General features: G+C 40.5%; 1 protein-coding gene across 4 annotated transcripts in view; it reads right to left on the reverse strand.

Moving 5' to 3' along the window:
* The window catches only part of FBN1 (fibrillin 1), a 144,875-nt gene that overhangs the window by 19,921 nt on the left and 107,891 nt on the right, over window positions 1-17,063 (reverse strand). For all 4 annotated transcript variants that reach the window (XM_030954970.1, XM_030954973.1, XM_030954971.1 and 1 more), the window contains exons 35-50: window positions 15,500-15,625; window positions 13,816-13,938; window positions 13,128-13,250; window positions 12,087-12,251; window positions 11,637-11,705; window positions 11,391-11,516; window positions 10,126-10,248; window positions 9,858-10,016; window positions 8,923-8,994; window positions 6,561-6,686; window positions 5,685-5,807; window positions 2,797-2,922; window positions 1,979-2,095; window positions 1,500-1,628; window positions 1,114-1,233; window positions 551-676 (exon numbers count right to left, since the gene is read on the reverse strand). In XM_030954970.1, the coding sequence (XP_030810830.1) occupies window positions 551-676; window positions 1,114-1,233; window positions 1,500-1,628; window positions 1,979-2,095; window positions 2,797-2,922; window positions 5,685-5,807; window positions 6,561-6,686; window positions 8,923-8,994; window positions 9,858-10,016; window positions 10,126-10,248; window positions 11,391-11,516; window positions 11,637-11,705; window positions 12,087-12,251; window positions 13,128-13,250; window positions 13,816-13,938; window positions 15,500-15,625 (1,953 nt within the window). The remainder of the gene's footprint in view (window positions 1-550; window positions 677-1,113; window positions 1,234-1,499; window positions 1,629-1,978; window positions 2,096-2,796; window positions 2,923-5,684; window positions 5,808-6,560; window positions 6,687-8,922; window positions 8,995-9,857; window positions 10,017-10,125; window positions 10,249-11,390; window positions 11,517-11,636; window positions 11,706-12,086; window positions 12,252-13,127; window positions 13,251-13,815; window positions 13,939-15,499; window positions 15,626-17,063) is intronic.

The raw sequence follows: 17,063 nt of genomic DNA on the forward strand, positions 1-17,063 counted from the left end.
ATCTGGAAGCCAAAGGACACTTCAGATTTCCCTAAGCAGATGGGTACTTATTGTCCACACAACATTGTTTGCAAACTTTTCCAATAATCTTTTTTTCCACCCACGTTTGCAGAGAGGATAGCATATAACAAGTGTTATGGTGAATATGGTGAGTGCCAAGGAGAATCTTAAAACCATAAATGCTGCCTTGAGCCTCCTGCCTGTGTTCATGTTCCATCTCTGTGTCTTGTTGCTGTCTACCAAGAGTCCAGGTAGCCCCAACATTTCTTCCAGGGGTGCAAGAAAGGATTTCAGGACAACATAATTTCTTTGCTTAACCTGGTGCAGTTAACATTAACTTCACCCCTTTTATTGCGGTGTTCTGTTTGATGAAAAACAGATGTTAGGGCAAGACAGAATCTGGCCCCAGCTACAGAATTATCATGTTTTCCCTATGAAAAACACTGTTTGAGTCCAGAGCTTTCTTTCTGTATTAGAAACAGCTCACTAAAAAGGCTTTTATGAAACAGCAAACAAATATTGAAATGCCAGAAAATAGGAATGAACTTACCTTGGCATCGCCTTCCTGTGGAAGACAATACAAAGCCTTCTGGACACAGACATTTGAAACTGCCTGGAGTGTTGCTGCATGTGCCCAGGGCACAAATTTCTGGCTGTTCCACACACTCATCAATGTCTGTAAGAAAAGTAATTAAAGAGATGAGAAACAATAATATTTACACTGGCAGCTGTACTACATAAAGGGCTATTTTACATCATCACTGATATCTATCATATTTGACAAACAAAAAAGCCCAAAAAAAGAAAGAAAGAGGAAGCAGTAACCCAAGTGCAAAATCCACAGTTAGTTTTCAAATCCTCAGGCAGTGGGCAAACTTCAGCAATGTACCACCAAGGAAATAGCCTGGGATTATATTTTTCTAGGGTTCAGAGCAAGTAGTTCTGGTTCAAACAAATGTTGGAGAGACCTTTTGTAGGAAGTGAGAGACTTACTAGTGGCTACAGTTCAGAACTATACACTGCCAGAAAGGACTAAACATTACTCCCATTTAAATGCAAAGGGAATAGCTAACAATTGTGAGCAGCTAAGAAATAGAAGAAGGCTGTACACACCTTCACATTTGTCATTCTGCAGGATGTATCCAGGAGGACAGATACATCTGAATGACCCATCCAAGTTCTGGCATGTGCCCGGTGAGCATTTTCCAGGCTCCAATGCACACTCATTGATATCTAGAAGAAAAGAAAGACAATTTATTTCAGGTAATTGCTGTTATCTCAATAAAACTCCCCAACTGTGGCCACTTTAATTTTGATTCTATCAAACTGAAGAACTTCTCAGGAGTGGGAGGAGTCATCTTCTTGTCCTCTTGTCATTGTTTCCCTCTGCTAGGTACAAAGATGGCAATGTGACAGCTCTCTCCAACCCTACTGTTTCACTAAGCATGTCTGCTCAAGGTTTGGCACACTTTTTTTCAACCCTAAAAGAAAGCACTCACCAACACAAGTCCTTCCATCCAGAGCCACCTCATAGCCATCATTGCAGAGACACTGGAAGGACCCAATGGTGTTCACACACTGACCATTTCTGCAGAGCATTCCATTTCCACTTGCACACTCATCCACGTCTAGGACAAATAACATTGAAAGATGTCAAACATCAGCAACAATGGAAACTGGATAAGTGAGATTTCTGTTTCCACCATATCAGCTAAGTAAATGATAACAGAATCTCATTTCAAAAGCAAGTGAGAAGAAATTACTAAATTATAAAATTGTCAGAGCAGGAGTGGAAATGCTCAGGAACAAATGTTCCTGTATCTTGGGCCAACATTCAAGTGGCTCTAGAAAAGGGAGCAGCACATAATCAAAGAGGCCGTTTGAGACTGACACAATAGGGTTACTTAATGGTACTTATGGCTTTTTTATTAGAAGGAGGAAGCCTCAGGAACACGTGCCTGTGCTCAGCACGCCTCACCTATGCAGTCATTGTTGTGTGAGAGGATGAAGCCCAGGTTGCAGCGGCAGTTGAAGGAGCCAATGGTGTTCCTGCAGGTTCCATTGCCGCAGGCGTCTCTCTCACACTCATTAATATCTACAAAAGAACAGCAGAGAAATAACCCACTGCCACCACACTGAACAGAAGGGAAAAGGATTGTCACAGCTCTCAAAAAGAAGATTTTACATACATTTACACTCTTAATATTAACATCTACAAAAATAATGAAGGGTCCAACAATCATTTACTTTACTTTGGCTCCTATATCACCCTTCCCAAAGTAAGTGTAAGCTATCTTTAACTGTAAGCATTCTGAAATTTCAATTTGTTCATACAACACACAACTGACAGCTGTGAATGGGTTAAATCTTCTTAATGAAGATGACTGTTTCTGGAAAAGGTTTTTTTCTGGCAAGAAATCTACCCTTCATTCACCCTATGAACAAGTAGGCTGTATATAACTGCTGCATTGCAATATTAATCTATTAAATTTCTTGCCCAAAGGAATAAATTATACAAGATGCTCCAGAAAATTCTAAGACAAATGAAATATTTTCTTTGAAAATGAAAGCATTAGCAGTTTATTAGACAGGATATGTAATTTTAAAGGTTCACTCTACTTTAATGAGATGGTTTTTATTCAGTATCAGCTTCTTATCATCTCTAATGGCCAGTGCACCTCTGGTGGTAAAATGCTCACAATTTCAGATACTGTAATGCAACTCCTTGTTACAGAGAGGACAGGCTTAGTAACTATTTTAATGGGAGCCTAAGCTCAGTTAATTTGATATACTTGCCTATACACATTGTCCTGTCATCATTGGTTTTGAATCCATTGTGACAAATGCAGTAGAAACTTCCAACAGTGTCAATACACTGGCCATGGCTGCAGATATTGGGAATTTCTTGACATTCATTCCGATCTGAAAACAAAGAGGAGCAGTGAAAGTTAAGGCTTCTAAACTACAAGGCTGGAAAGATGCATTACCAGCAACCAAGACAGTATCCAGTGCATGGCCTAACTTAAAATAAAATTTTTAATTTATTGATGACAAAAACATTACCAAGCAAATCCCAGAAAAGGGGTTTATTTGCGTGCAAATTACCTCTTCCAGTATTTGTGGACCTGAAAAAATTTAGCATAAAAATCATATTTAGCAACCTCAAATTCTTTCTGGAGGTAAAGCATATCACCATGGCTTTGAAAAGCAGAATTAATGAAACAAGACTGGAAATGGTCTGAGACTGAGGGCTCTATAGGGACTGCAGGAGATATGAGAGAGGCATATGAACTACAGTTTGCATTCTTCTCATGAAAGCAGCTACTCGCATTTAGCCACATTTGATTGTAGCACAAATTGCATGATCAACTCACAGAAATCAGCAGAACAGAAAGGACAGTGAAGACCACACTTTTCTCACTAGGCTTAGAGAGAGATAAAAGGCACTGGATTTATCAACTCATCATGCAGTGGGAAAACAGGCACACATACACATGTTGCAGCGTCCATGAAATGTGCTGATCCTATAAACTGGACGGAGCTCAAACAACAAGAAGAGTTACTGCACTATGGAGTCAGGGGATATTTGGTATAATTCTGCAGAGAAGGAGGAGAGCTCTCCTGCCAGCATGTGATTGCTGCCTTACAAAAGCAGGGCATCTCTTATACTTGTTCAATATCCAACTGCTTCCTGCTACTCTCATTAGAAATGCTTTCAGGCAGATCCCAGGATTCCATCAATAGTGAAAGAAATAAAATGTTAACAAATAAAATGTTTGCTCTCTGGCATAGTTTTTTCCATGACAAATCAGAAACATCAAATGAGGTGTTTCTATTGACCTCATCACCACCAAGAGCTGGTTTGATTCAATATACTTCCTTCCTTCCTATGCTACAGCTCCAAAATATGAGCACGGAGGTGCTGCCATGACCTTGTACTAAAATTGATTAGGCTCTAGTGCTCAGTAATTTTCCTTTCTATGCAATCTAAGCCAAGCAGACACAGTTTCTCAGCAAACCATCCTCACGTCATTGCAAAAGTAAGAGTCAAGTTGTTCCTAATTGCAAAGAACTTCATGTATTAAAATTCATTTTCCTGCCTCTTGCTGCACTGTACTTGGCAAAGGGACAATCATGGATGATCCTGACAGCCCCATCCCCAGGACCTCTGTACCTCCCATGGGGCTGTGAGTAACTCTGGATGGGTGTGCACTGAGGACCAAGCTCTCCCAGTGCTATTGATGAGAGCACTGCTAATTACACCTAAAAGGAAGCAGAAGGAAAGCCAATACTGTCTTCAGAACTCCTAATCTTCAGCTCAGGAGAGCAGAGACAAAAGAAAAACTGTAACTCTCTGGTGCTTTGTGAGCAAATGAATAGTCATGTGAAAAACAATTTATAAGAAAAAATATTTAGTTTACCACAATAGAGAGCACCAGAAGAATGCTATCTTGAAGGTAAGATAAATGCAGGACTTCTAGAGCTAGTGACTGTGATATATTGGGTTTGACTCAATAGCACATAAACTACAGGGGTGTGACAGCTTTCCATGCAGTAGCATGGCTGATCCAAGGTGCTCACCCTTCTCTGCTCCCATCAGAGCGGTTGGGAATTTCCTTTTTTTGCTGGATCATGTACTTTATCAACCAGTTGTATTTTACTCTAATTGTGTAACTTTATTTTCACCACATATAAAATAAGAGCTAAATACAGGGAAGTATTACTATTTGTTCCAATTCATCTTTGGAATTGTAACCCATATCAGAACCTCCCCTTGCTCTTCCTGTACTCCTGCAATGAACCCTTAACAACAACAATTACATTAGGAACATATTGAATATTTACATGTGCCACTGCATAGCTTAACAAAGCAAAGTTTTAGTTCTCATAGTAGTGTTCTGATTTCCACTACACCCTTTTCCCACAAGGGTCACATGAAACAATGAAAAACTGCACTGCAGGGAAAAGTGCACTTCCTAAAACTCAAGTACTGAGAAGCAAAAACCCAAGGATAATGTAACTAGCTTCCGTTGTAATTGTTATTTTGTTCAGAAATGTATATAGTATATAATAGTTACAGCAGCTTGTCCCGCTGCACTCTTTAAAATCTCAGCAATTCTTCAAGTAAGATACCTTCAATGCCTCTCTGGACTAAGATATCGTAAGAAAAAGCAAATAGATTAGAAAAGTTCAGTCCCACTCAATGAGTATTTAAAAATAAAGTTACGGGCCCTGTTTAAATCAGTATCAAAGTTAGGAAATTCAACAATAAGCTTCTCAAGTTAGTTAGTACATACAGGCAAGCAGATAAGTCTACCTTACCAACAGAGGCTCCAGCAGCAAGCAGGGAATTATTTGTAAAAATAGAAGCGGAAAATAAATTGCTAAAACACATATAGAAAATCTTAATGAAAATCAGAAAATATAGAAAGGTAGTGCAACAAATGGTCTTCCCTTCCTAGACATGACAAGGGCTAAAGAAAAGGAAAGACAAACACCTACTTAGGTTTTTAACTCCCACTTACACATCCATGGGATAGGCCTGGAATTACCTCAATGTTTATGGGATGCCCTAAAAGTTTTTAAAAGAGCTCTTGAATTTGAAATACCATCTTTCTGGAGAGGAGACATGTTTTCCAAGCCCTATAGAAGCCCCTGGTGCCTGCAGCCCCGCCAGCACTCACCGGCGCAGCGCCCCGTGGATGTGAACCTGTAGCCCGGTTTGCAGTCGCAGCGGTAGCTCCCAGCTGTGTTCACACACTCTGCGTTCTGCTGGCAAACCGGTCCGTTCTGGCACTCATCAATATCTGTCCAGACAAAGAGGAAGTTGAGTTTTACACTAAGCTGGCAGTGAAAATATGTCAGAAGCATATTTTTTTAGCATGCAGGTATTAATTAGTAGCTTTCAATGTAAACACCATCACAAAGCTTTAGGCAAAAAAATTTTGATCCATTTTCTTTACTTCAGGTGCTGCAAAACTTTATCTCCCTAGAAATGTAATTGGTTTTCATTTAGAAGCAGCACACACAAGAAGCTTTTACTCAAAAGCTCTCAATGCCTTGCCTGCAGCACCCATTGTTGCCAGCAGTCATAACACACAGCAGAGAATGACAGCAACTCATGCTACCTTCAGTTTCTTCATTAAACTGACTAATACAATGTTAGGGAATGTTTAAACTAGAAATAAACAACCATCTGTTTCTATTTTTTACAAAAATATTTGTTCCATTAGAAAAAAAGTATTTTGGAATTAAAAAAAAAATTGTGCTCATGATCTGACTCAATACTACTATTTTTTTCTTGGCTTTACTGTCAAATGGGAAAAAAAAGACATTACTTTCCAGTTCTGCTGACTCATGTGCCTTCAAGGCCTTAGATGTCTGACAGAAAACATGGTATTTTCTATGCAAAAGAATTCAAAATGTCTGAATTAACACAGACTTATTACACTGATAGCAGTATTTTCCCCTCATTAAGGATGCCTTCAAGGCTCTGATTTGGCAGTGTCTGAGCTGCCACTGGTGAAACTCCTTTCCTCTGAATGAGAGGAGCACTCTACCTTCACAGACCAGGAGTTTGTCATTGTAGAAGAAGCCCACAGGACACTCGCACCGGAAGCTGCCAACCATGTTTATACAGATCCCATTTTCACACACTCCAGGAATCTCTCTGCATTCATCAATATCTGCAAGAATATTTTTTTTTTAATACTTGTACTGATAACTTCATGGAATCTTCTGCTACAGAGTATGTCCTTATGCATTTACCTTTAGGATAATTATCAAACATAATGCAAGCATCAGAATGTTCCCAACTGAACAGTGAGTGAGTCACTCCAAACTGTGGAAATTTAGGAATTTCCTGTTTTCTCAGGTTCTGACTCTTCTCTGTACTGAAGGTATATTCTGCTACAGAGGAATACAGAGGAAGACGCGTCCTTCCTCATGTCTCCCACCCACAGCCCTGATGAACCTCATCACCTTCCCAAGTGCCACAGTGGAGTTGTTGGGAAGAGCCAAAGAGAGACAATGGAACTGTCTTTGGTTTAACACAGGAGAGCATGACTGAATGCAAACACTCTTCAGAATTAGTTTTGCACTGTTTTACCCTAGTTAATCTGAAAAGACTTTCAGGGTCTTATGTAAGAGTTTGAAAGTGCCAATGACAGGTAACATCTGAAGTGCTGCCAACATTGCTATTAATTAGATTGATTAAGCCAGGCAGCCAGGGTCAGCCAATGCTTTATATACACCCCAGTTAAGTAACTGATTTTGGCAGGAAAAAACCCAGCTGCTATTACAATTATATGGCTTGCCTCTTGGGCCCTTACACATCTTAATATTCTGACATGAGAGAGTTCAGAGACTTCTCCAAAGCTGCTGCTTTCAGTAAACATTGACATATGCACTGAGGTACACAGTCATAGAATATGGTGGGAAATTGTCAGCTAACAGCAGTTTCCATCAGCTGATGTGGTTGTGTTTGTTTTGGTTTTTGGTGGGTTTTGTTTGTTTGTTTTATTTTTCTGCTGGATCCAACCCCTCATTTTCTACATTAGATTCTGTAATTTTGAGTCCTCTCATATACAGGATGAATAAAACCAGAACAATTTCTGTTGCTGAAACAAACACCTGGAGTAACTATATAAAACTTTAATCCAAACAGACAATAACATCACTGGACTGTAAAAAATATTAGAGGGTACACAGAGCAGCACCCCTGCAGAGGGCTCTCCTTGACCCTGTGCCTGCAGGTTTGTGGGACATGAGTGACCCCTGTGCAAAGCAGCAGGCTGAGTGCTACCACCTGGATCCCAAAGCAGAGGGAGAGCTGTGATTTGCACAGCTGTGGGAAGCTGTGTGTGCACCAGCCTCAGCACAGCCTGTGCAGGCACTGGCAGTGCTGGTGGGCTCTGTGGGACAGCCCTTCTGTTCCCATTGGCTCCTGCACTGCACAGCCCCGTGCTGTGGCAGCACAGACCAGCCTGTAACACCCCTGCACACATGCCAAGCACTGCAGCTGCAGCTTCTACCTGTGCATGCTAGCAACACCCAAGGGCTCCCTGCTGGTGCTGAGGAAGGGCACAATTAGCTGAGCAGATTCTGCAACAATCGGACTAATGCTAATAGCTACAAGGGGAAACTTTGCTTCCAAGCAACGACCTTGTAAAATAATAAATATTGTGCATTTCTGTAACCTCTTTAAAAATTACATTCCCCACTTTACTAGAAATATTTTCATCAAACTAGCTAAACACTGCACCACAGAACAGCTTCGTGCTAAAGCATCTGATTACTGTCTATATGCCATCTCTGTTTGTTACAGGGTACATTATCTGCTTTTCATTTGCATTTTAGTGTAAATGAAAACAAAAGGGAGTCCCATTAGGGATTTACTCAATTCCTTGTCCTAAAATTCCTCCTCTCTCTCTCTTTTTGTTTTGCAATTTGTTACTCATGATTCAAATGTAACACACAATAACATATGTGAGAAATATTCCAGCTGAGCAGAAAAAAGGATTTTTGTGTCAAACCAATACCCAGGGGGACTGATGTTAAATGTCAGACTAAATCTTACTTTAGTTTGAAGGAAAGACTCCCAGTTCCTCTCAGACCAAATGCTGGTTGGCCTTACTCCCAGACCTCTCATTCCCAGTATCTGTGCCCTGCTCATGTAGCCCTGATTACAGTTTCTTTGGAGCTCTGTGTTGCCTTGATTACAAGCAGCAACTGTCACTGCTGCCAGCAAGGAGTAGCCAGTTTGCACTCAAGTTTGACTTAAACAGAGGGTTGAACTCCATTACACTGTTTAATTGTTATTCTTCACATGAAAAAAACAAACAAAGCTGGGAAAACAAACCTCCCCTCTTCCCTGGGCAGAGGTAGCACGGAATTTAGTTCAAAACATAAATTACAGCTCACCAACTGGTAATCCTGTATAAATGTCAATGAAGAAGCCAGGCCTTTGACTTCCACAGAGTGTGGAGAATTCATCTGCAACAGGAAAGCAAAGCAGTGATTAAAGCATTTGGAATTAATCATCAGTCAAAAAGTCATCATATGCTCTGGCCAAGAAAGTTCTACTCGTTCAGAACCTGCAGAGCATGCAGAGGTAGGCACCCTCTTTCCCAAACTCACCATGCCAGCTCCCTTGGGTTTTCATTCAGCTGGGATCACATGCTGATATTGCTCCACTTATGCCTATCCCTGTGCATTACAGTGTTTGCACACAATTTCAGATCTGACTCGTATAAACCTGAACTACAAGTTGGAAGAATCAAGTGTCTAGGAAGCTGCTCTTGAAGCAAACGACCTCAAACCAGAGTGGGATGTCCTGCAGTCTCACCCAGTGTGGAAGAGTCCTGTATGCCTGTGCAATTAGCAGAGACACTCCCACATCTTACATTTGGCTGCTCAACACAGATCACTCTCAGAGCACACCAAGCTATCTCTGCCAGCCCCTGGCCTGCACAAAGGCCCTTCATGGCAAACAGCAATCAAGGCAGAGCAGAGCAGACCCTCTATTTGTTGCAGCAACACCAATAAAGTCTTGGTCAGTGCCTCAACACTGGATCAACAAAGCAAAGACATGGATTAATCATTATAGAGCATGAAGTCTCTGAGACAGTGAAACTGGCACAAGGCAGGCACAACCCAGCAGCATGGACACAAACCACTCCACATTTGCCTTCATCATGACTAGGGCTGGTCATCTCCAGGACAAAGAGCCAACTAATCCCTTCATTTTACACACATAGGAGCAAAAAAGACATAGTATCTCTAATGGTGTTACACTCACTAAGAGTGATTATGATGTTACCAAGGCCCTCAGATAGCTTTGCAATACAAAAATGTACCTGTGCTTGGGATAGGACACTGTTCACAAGGCTTATTCCAGGCACGCCCAATGTTGTAGGAACAGCAGCACATTTTCTTGGTCATATTGAAGAGCAGCTCACCATCACAGGTTTGATTGTCAGCATAGTAATTTCTATAACACAGACTTCTTCTCATATCTGTGAAAATTAAGAAAACCTCAGGCCAATGCAGTAGGCAACTCTTAGGGGAGATGATCTCCCTGGTCCAAAGCACTAAGATAAACTTTAGAGAAACCCCAGCACACACCCATGCAGTTATTTCCTCCATTGACTTGCATGTAATCAGGAGGGCAGATGCAGGTGTAGTTCCCAACAGTATTGTAACACGTGCCAGGCCCACAGATGCCAGGTGTCTCACACTCATTCACATCTAGAAGAGAACAAACAGGCAGTGAGTGAGTGGCTACAGAAGCTTTCTTGTTGTGCTTCTGAGAACAAAAATGTCTCAGTAATGTGCTGCCACAGAAAGCCCAGCTGTGATGCAAAGATGGGAACTCCGATATGTGTGGAAAGCTCAGAAACAGCAATTTGACTTTTGCATCTGTTGCACAAAAATAGTATTTGAGGATCTCCTTCATTCTGGACTCTAAGATCTAGAAAAGAACCAAAGTGGCTCCCTGTGCAGTTCCTACTGAGCATTGCCTGAGTGGAGAAAGTGAGCCACTTTCCCAACACAAGATGTCACATTTACTTCATCAAAAGACTAAGTTTTGTTTAGAAAAGTCTAACCAAAACCAAACACAACACCATCTCCAAAACACCTCAGTTCCCAAAAGTTCAAAAATATTTCCCCAGCCTTAAAACTTTAGAGTATCTTTGACAGACCACTCAGCATCTGTCAGGCTATGTAAGCATAATGTGGATGAAGCACTTTGGTTCAGTCTTTATTTAGGGCCTGAAAGTTTTGTATTTCTGCAGAATGGACAACAGGAAATTTTAGAACAGACAACAGGAAGTTTTAGAACTTGATGGGTTGCTTGAGATTTTATATCCAGTACAACTTGAGTGTGGCACATAATGTGACACATACTTGTGACTCTGCTGTGGAAAGGAACATGTTTTACAGTACAAGCAATATTTTCACTTGATGACTGGATCAGCAGGAGTGAAAAAAGCAGAGGAAAAATACATGGACACACCAGTCCACCAGATTCAGGGGGAAAATTTGTTCTTTTATCTGACTGCTTATTCATTGCTCATTACCAAACAGCTTTTTTTTTTTTATAGCCAGTTACCAAATTATGTCTTACTTAGAAGAAAAAATTGTTGGGTTTTCAGGTTTTGATCAAAATATGATAATTAAAAAAAAACTTTCATCTATTTCAACATGGTCAAGAAGGAATTTTCACCTCTTAATGCAATATTTCAACTTGTTCAATTTTACCACCCTATAGCTTTACAGTGCCTAGTCTGGTTGTGCTCCTTTTTAAGCAAAGATGCATTCTCTGCATATTGATCTGTCATTATTTTCAAAGAAAAAAGCAGAAGTCTGGTTAAGTGAAAGCTCCATACCATCACACACTCGAGTCTCTTCATTCAAGTAGTACCCTGATGGACACTGACACTGGAAGCTCCCAAATGTATTAATACATTTTCCTCCTTGGCAAAGTCCAGGCAGTTCTTGACATTCATCAATATCTGCCCAAACAAACACATAAACATTTTATTAATGTTTGCAATGGAAAAAAAAAAAAAAAGACCCTCACCATATAGTTTTACAATTTCAGACATGTAAATATAGGAAATTGCAAACATTACCTTCTAATATAACTGTAATAGGGTTTGGTCTGAATCCTTCCCCTCCAGGGCAAAGAACCTTATATTCAGCTGGAAACAAAACAGATTTATGAGCATATGATAATAGAAACATTTTCAGCACAGTTGTTTCTGAAAATGGATCAGATTCTTACAGATAATTTAAACATAAATTTACAAACTAACCAGCTAGAGACACTAGATTTTACTCTGTAACATTATCTGTTATTCCATTTCATAAATAGTTCAGTAGTTTTCAGTGTAATAGCAAACTTTCTCAGAAGAGATAAAAATATTCTGAATAAATTTCTGAAAGACTAGTAAAGTTTCTGGTGAAGACAAGTGGAAGCCAGTCCACAATAAATGCACACCAGTATTTGAGCTACCTGACTAAATTAGGAAAAAATCCCAGCAAACACATGGCTGTGCTCAAGCCAGGCAATGCAGACTTACTTGTGTTCACCAGCGGGCAGTGCTCACAGGGAACTCCCCAGGCTTTGCCCAGGGAGCAGCAGCAGGAGGCCTTGGAAACACCCACTCCAATCTCATTGCTGCAGAAGGTGCCACCGTTATCTCCCCGAGTTTTGATGTCCAGGTAACAGTTGCCAGATCGTGTATCTATTCACAAAGCACACAATGACAAACACATCTTAGGAGAGAGCAAAACACAGCACATCATCCCAGGGTGAGGGACACCTACAGTTGGTTTCCATTTCTTGCAGGACACAAAAGCAAGTAAGTTGAATTGCCCAGGGGGCCCCAGCATTTCCACTTAGGTAGGTTGCTGGTGCCCCACTTCTTGGCTTTTTTTGACTTTTCACAAAGTAGGAATTTTGCTTATTGAGTCCAAAGGCATGTCAGCCAGGCTTTTTCTCATTTTCACTCACATTTTCCCTCACATTTGTACATCTTTCCAGCTCCAGATTTCCACTACACTCTCCTCTACTCAAGGTTTACAAGCAGGAAAGCATCAACTAAATGCTAGGAATTTCAAACACATTAAAATTTGAGAAGCATCCCTACACCCTCTTAAACAAACAAAACCAAGGAAATATTAGGATTACTAAGCAGTTGGAGCCTAATACAAGAGCATTTCCATTGGTCATGAAGCAGCACCCAGCCAAGTGCACTCAATGCTCCAAGAGCACGGGTGGCTTCATGCCACAGCTTCATTTGCCTGCCATCTTGGGGCCAGCTGGATGTGGACTAAAGTTTGTTGAATTTTAAAATAGTCTCCTGCTTGCTGCAAATTGTGGACAGCACTAACAAGCCCCAAGGGGTTGTTTCTGGCAGCGGGGCACTGCTGGCATGCTGCATCAACACTGGACATGCTCCTGCTGCCCTATTCCAGCTTCTAAGCCAGGGGCAGTGAGATGGGAATTGAAGAGCCTGGTCAAGCCCTTTCCCATGACCCAGGACTTTATTCCTAAGCAGCCAGCTCGGAGCCCCTCTGTGGAACTTCCCTTGTGAACAGCACAGGGAGTGGTCCCTTACCAACACATCCAACGCGGGTGGGGTTCAGCTCGAAATCAGGAGGGCACTCACAGGTGTAGCTACCAGCAGTGTTGATACACGTGCCACTAATGCAGGTTGTGGGGTCTGCACATTCATTAACATCTGCAAGAAAAACCCAGCATGTGCTAAGCAAATACTCAAGGACACTCAACAGCACTGTTGATACATCAGGTACCATATGCTGACCCCGTCACAAATCCTTTAGTTAGGAGACACCAGTCTCCAGAAAGATCTAAAAAATAAACAGGCATTTTAGAAGAACAGTAGTCTGAGATGAATTCATCATTTCATAGGAGAAAGAAAAAAAGCATTTTTCCTGAAAAAATCAATCTATGAACAAGATTCACATAAAGTACTAAAAAAGAACATAAGGGAAAAATACAAGACAAGGCCATAGCTTGCCATCCAGTACTGCACAAGGCACAATACATCTCTGCCAGAGGGATTCTCTGATCTGTTTTTCCCCTTCTTAAGGGGATATCAGAGGTGGACAAAGAACAGTAAAGAGGTAGCATAAAAAAGATATGGTGAATCCTGTGTCTTACAGTAGAGAAGTCTGTATTTTCCTATATCCAGTTTGATTTGTACAGCTTCTTAAAAGAATTTCCTAAGGAGCTGACTATGGCACTGACAGCAGATATAAAAGGCATGCTGTTCAGAGTTTTACCTGTGCAGTTGCCACCACTTCTGTCCAACTCGTAGCCCACTTCACACTCACATCGGAAGAGTCCAGGGAGGTTATGACAAGTACCATAGACACAGATGTTAGGAAGTGAGCACTCATCAATATCTGATTAAGGAACAGGAGGAGAAAAATATGAGGTTTCCTGATCTTTTTGAGACATAAAGAACTGCAAACATTTTCAGCAGCATGGATCTGGAAGACAACAGCTTCTGCACATCGTGTAAGACAAGAAAAAGTAACATGGAAGATTTATGTTGGAGCCTAAGGAATCTAATCCATAATGACTTCTTTGAGAAAAAGGCTCCTTCCAATATCTCTGGAAGCTATGCCAGAAACTATCCTAGCTTATTAGTGGGGTAATCTGACAAGTAGCAATCTTAACCATAGCAGAAGACATGCCTTAATAAAATGAAGTTTATTATAAATCAGCAGTCATCTGCAGAAAGCTGGACACCAGCAAGAGAAAAGCCTGTGCCTAAAGGTGAACTTTAAAGTTTGGCAAGCAGACACTTTAGTGTCTTTTCTTCAAATGACTGAGTCTGAACCAGTATTTACTGAATGCCACATGCACTGCACAAAGAACAACTAATTTGATACAATATAAAAGTGTGTGTTTACAAAGGACCTTAAAATACTGCACTTAGTGTACGCAACTAAGACCTGAAGGCAAGTCTGTTTTAGCAACAGGAGCTAGCCTCTAAAAAAGCTATTTAAACTTAGCTAAAAGCTTTGAAAGTAAATTGTTTCCTGACACATTATGACACCTAATATTGGTTTCGTTTAAAGAAAAGCTCACTCACAAATTATTTGACTCAGTAGATTTCTAAAAAATACACAGAACACTTTTCAAGGGGGAAAATCGTTTTCAGATTTCTAAAAAATACACAGAACACTTTTCAAGGGGAAAAATCGTTTTTAAAGTGATGTACTTATGAACTCCTTTAAATACCAGTTGTCATGAGTTATTGCTATGTCAGATGAAAGGGCTGCATCTCCTTGACTGACTTAACTCATTAGTGTTACAACAAATGAGGATTTCAAATGTTCAAATCAGATATATGACCTTAATCACATTGGTAACACATTTTTTATTTTGATTGTTTTGAATCTTTGCATATGCAAAGCTCATATGGATGAGCTGTAAACTGTTAACAGCTCATTTTGAAATTGAACAAGTAGTCACACAGGATTTTTTTTTTGTGTAGTCACACAGACTTTCCGCAAGGCTTCACACTCTGATTCTGCACCTCACAGAAGCCCTCAAAGCATATGCATTGCACTGGTTACCAAATCACTGCTTTTCAGCTTCATATATACCAATGAGAACTAACAACTTTTTCTGTTTAATTGTTTTGAATAAAATGAAGATCTGGACATCAATGATCAAGAAGAAATGGCAGCTATCAGTGCCATTTGGATCACCAATCGGACCCCAAAATAACATATCATAAGATAGGTTTTGGAAAGCTGTTCTCTTTACCTCAGCAGGTAGGTGAACATCTAGAGGCCTATAATAAATGTATGAAGTGCAAAAAAGCAAATACTATTAAAAAAATTGATGCAGTTCTCATACAACCACAACAGCAAACAACTGTAAAAAATTGGAACATAAAACAGTATTAAGGCAGAATCTGTTGTGTGTTGTTCAAAGCTTACAAAGAATTACCTTCACATGCTTTCCCATCTACACTTGGCAAAAATCCCATATCACATTCACAGCGATACCCTCCAGGGGCATTGAGGCACTGCCCATTTTCACAGAGATTCAAGTTTTCTGAGCATTCATCGAGGTCTGTAAAAGGAAGGGATATTGCAAGTTAGCAGTAAAGATGCTTTTCTCACCAACATTTGAGCTGAAGCATTCGGTGTTCCAAGCATTTTAATTATTCTATCTGAACACATGCAGAAGAAATTGGAATCTAGTTATGTGTACATGTAACAGCTCTGTATATTCCTGACCTGCTGCAAATACAGCTTCTAATCAAAAGGAAAATCAGAAAGGCACAAACTCTTATAGTAGCTCCAGTTAATAACAATTGGAGGCAGTCACAGGGTCAAATTTAGACTCAGAATGAGCACATGAAATTTATTATAGTTATTGTTTCTATTACAGCAAAGCCTAGAGGCAGTAATTGGAAAAAAAAAAAGGTTTACTATGCAATGAGCAAACATAGGGTAATAGGCAGTTCTCCATGCCAAACATCAAAACACTAACAAAAAGTGTCATGAAAAGAACTTCATCAAAATTAAACTGCAGGTTAACAGCTGATGAGAGAGACAGCCTTCCTACTGGACTCCACTCACCTTTGGATAGGCCATGGCCCTTACTCTTGAGCTGAAATGTTACACATCACCAAAACACCTCCTTATTGCAACAGAGTCTGGCTGGCAGCATGAGTTTTGAAAAGTCCATGGCTGGTAAATCAAAAATCACCTACCAGGGAAAATGCTGCACACTGCACAATTTGGCAGAGGGCTTACAGAGCATTTGAGTGCTCTAGCTTGAGTCTCAGACACCTCCTGAATTCACAAACAATAAAGTATCCAAACAGAAAAAAGGTTCTACTGAGTGCAGAAGTTCTGTAAGCACTCCATCTGAAGGGTGTAGCTTACAGACTCCTGGAAATCATCATACAGGAAATTAACAAAGAGCACTGGGTTAGGAAGGCCACTGAGGAAGCTGAATCAGATTCAAGATGAAATTACACTGAGAGAATTAAACAGAATTCCAAGGTCTGCTTAGAATTTGGAATTATTCAAACCCAGCCTTAAACCTGATAATCCAGATTCCCAGATGCTCTAAAAACCTGCTGCAGCTGATTGAGAGCTGCTGATTTGCAGCAGCTGAAAAGCTGGCCCACCAGCTCTGTCACATGGCTCTGCTCCAAGCAGCAACATCCCCAGCCACACTGCAATCCCCAGTGCAAGAGCAGGGCTCCTCATGACTAAGCACACATGAGCTAATCTGCTCTTCAAAGCAGAGAACTGAAGTGTGGGTGGGAAACATCTTTCTAGCAAAGTTTTATAATCTCATTTACAGTTTATAAAATGAGGTTTCAGAAGCAGCTACTTCCTTCCTTCCACATGCCAGCACTGCATCCTGACAGCAGCTCTCAGGATGATGGAGTAAAGCAGACAGACATCACACAATCACTTGTGGAAAGGAAAAACATTTTTAGGCAATTTTGTGAAGTAATTTTGCTGCATATGCCCTATTATTTAAGTATTAA

The sequence above is a fragment of the Camarhynchus parvulus genome, chromosome 10, assembly GCF_901933205.1.
Source record: "Camarhynchus parvulus chromosome 10, STF_HiC, whole genome shotgun sequence".
NCBI classification, from domain to species: domain Eukaryota; kingdom Metazoa; phylum Chordata; class Aves; order Passeriformes; family Thraupidae; genus Camarhynchus; species Camarhynchus parvulus.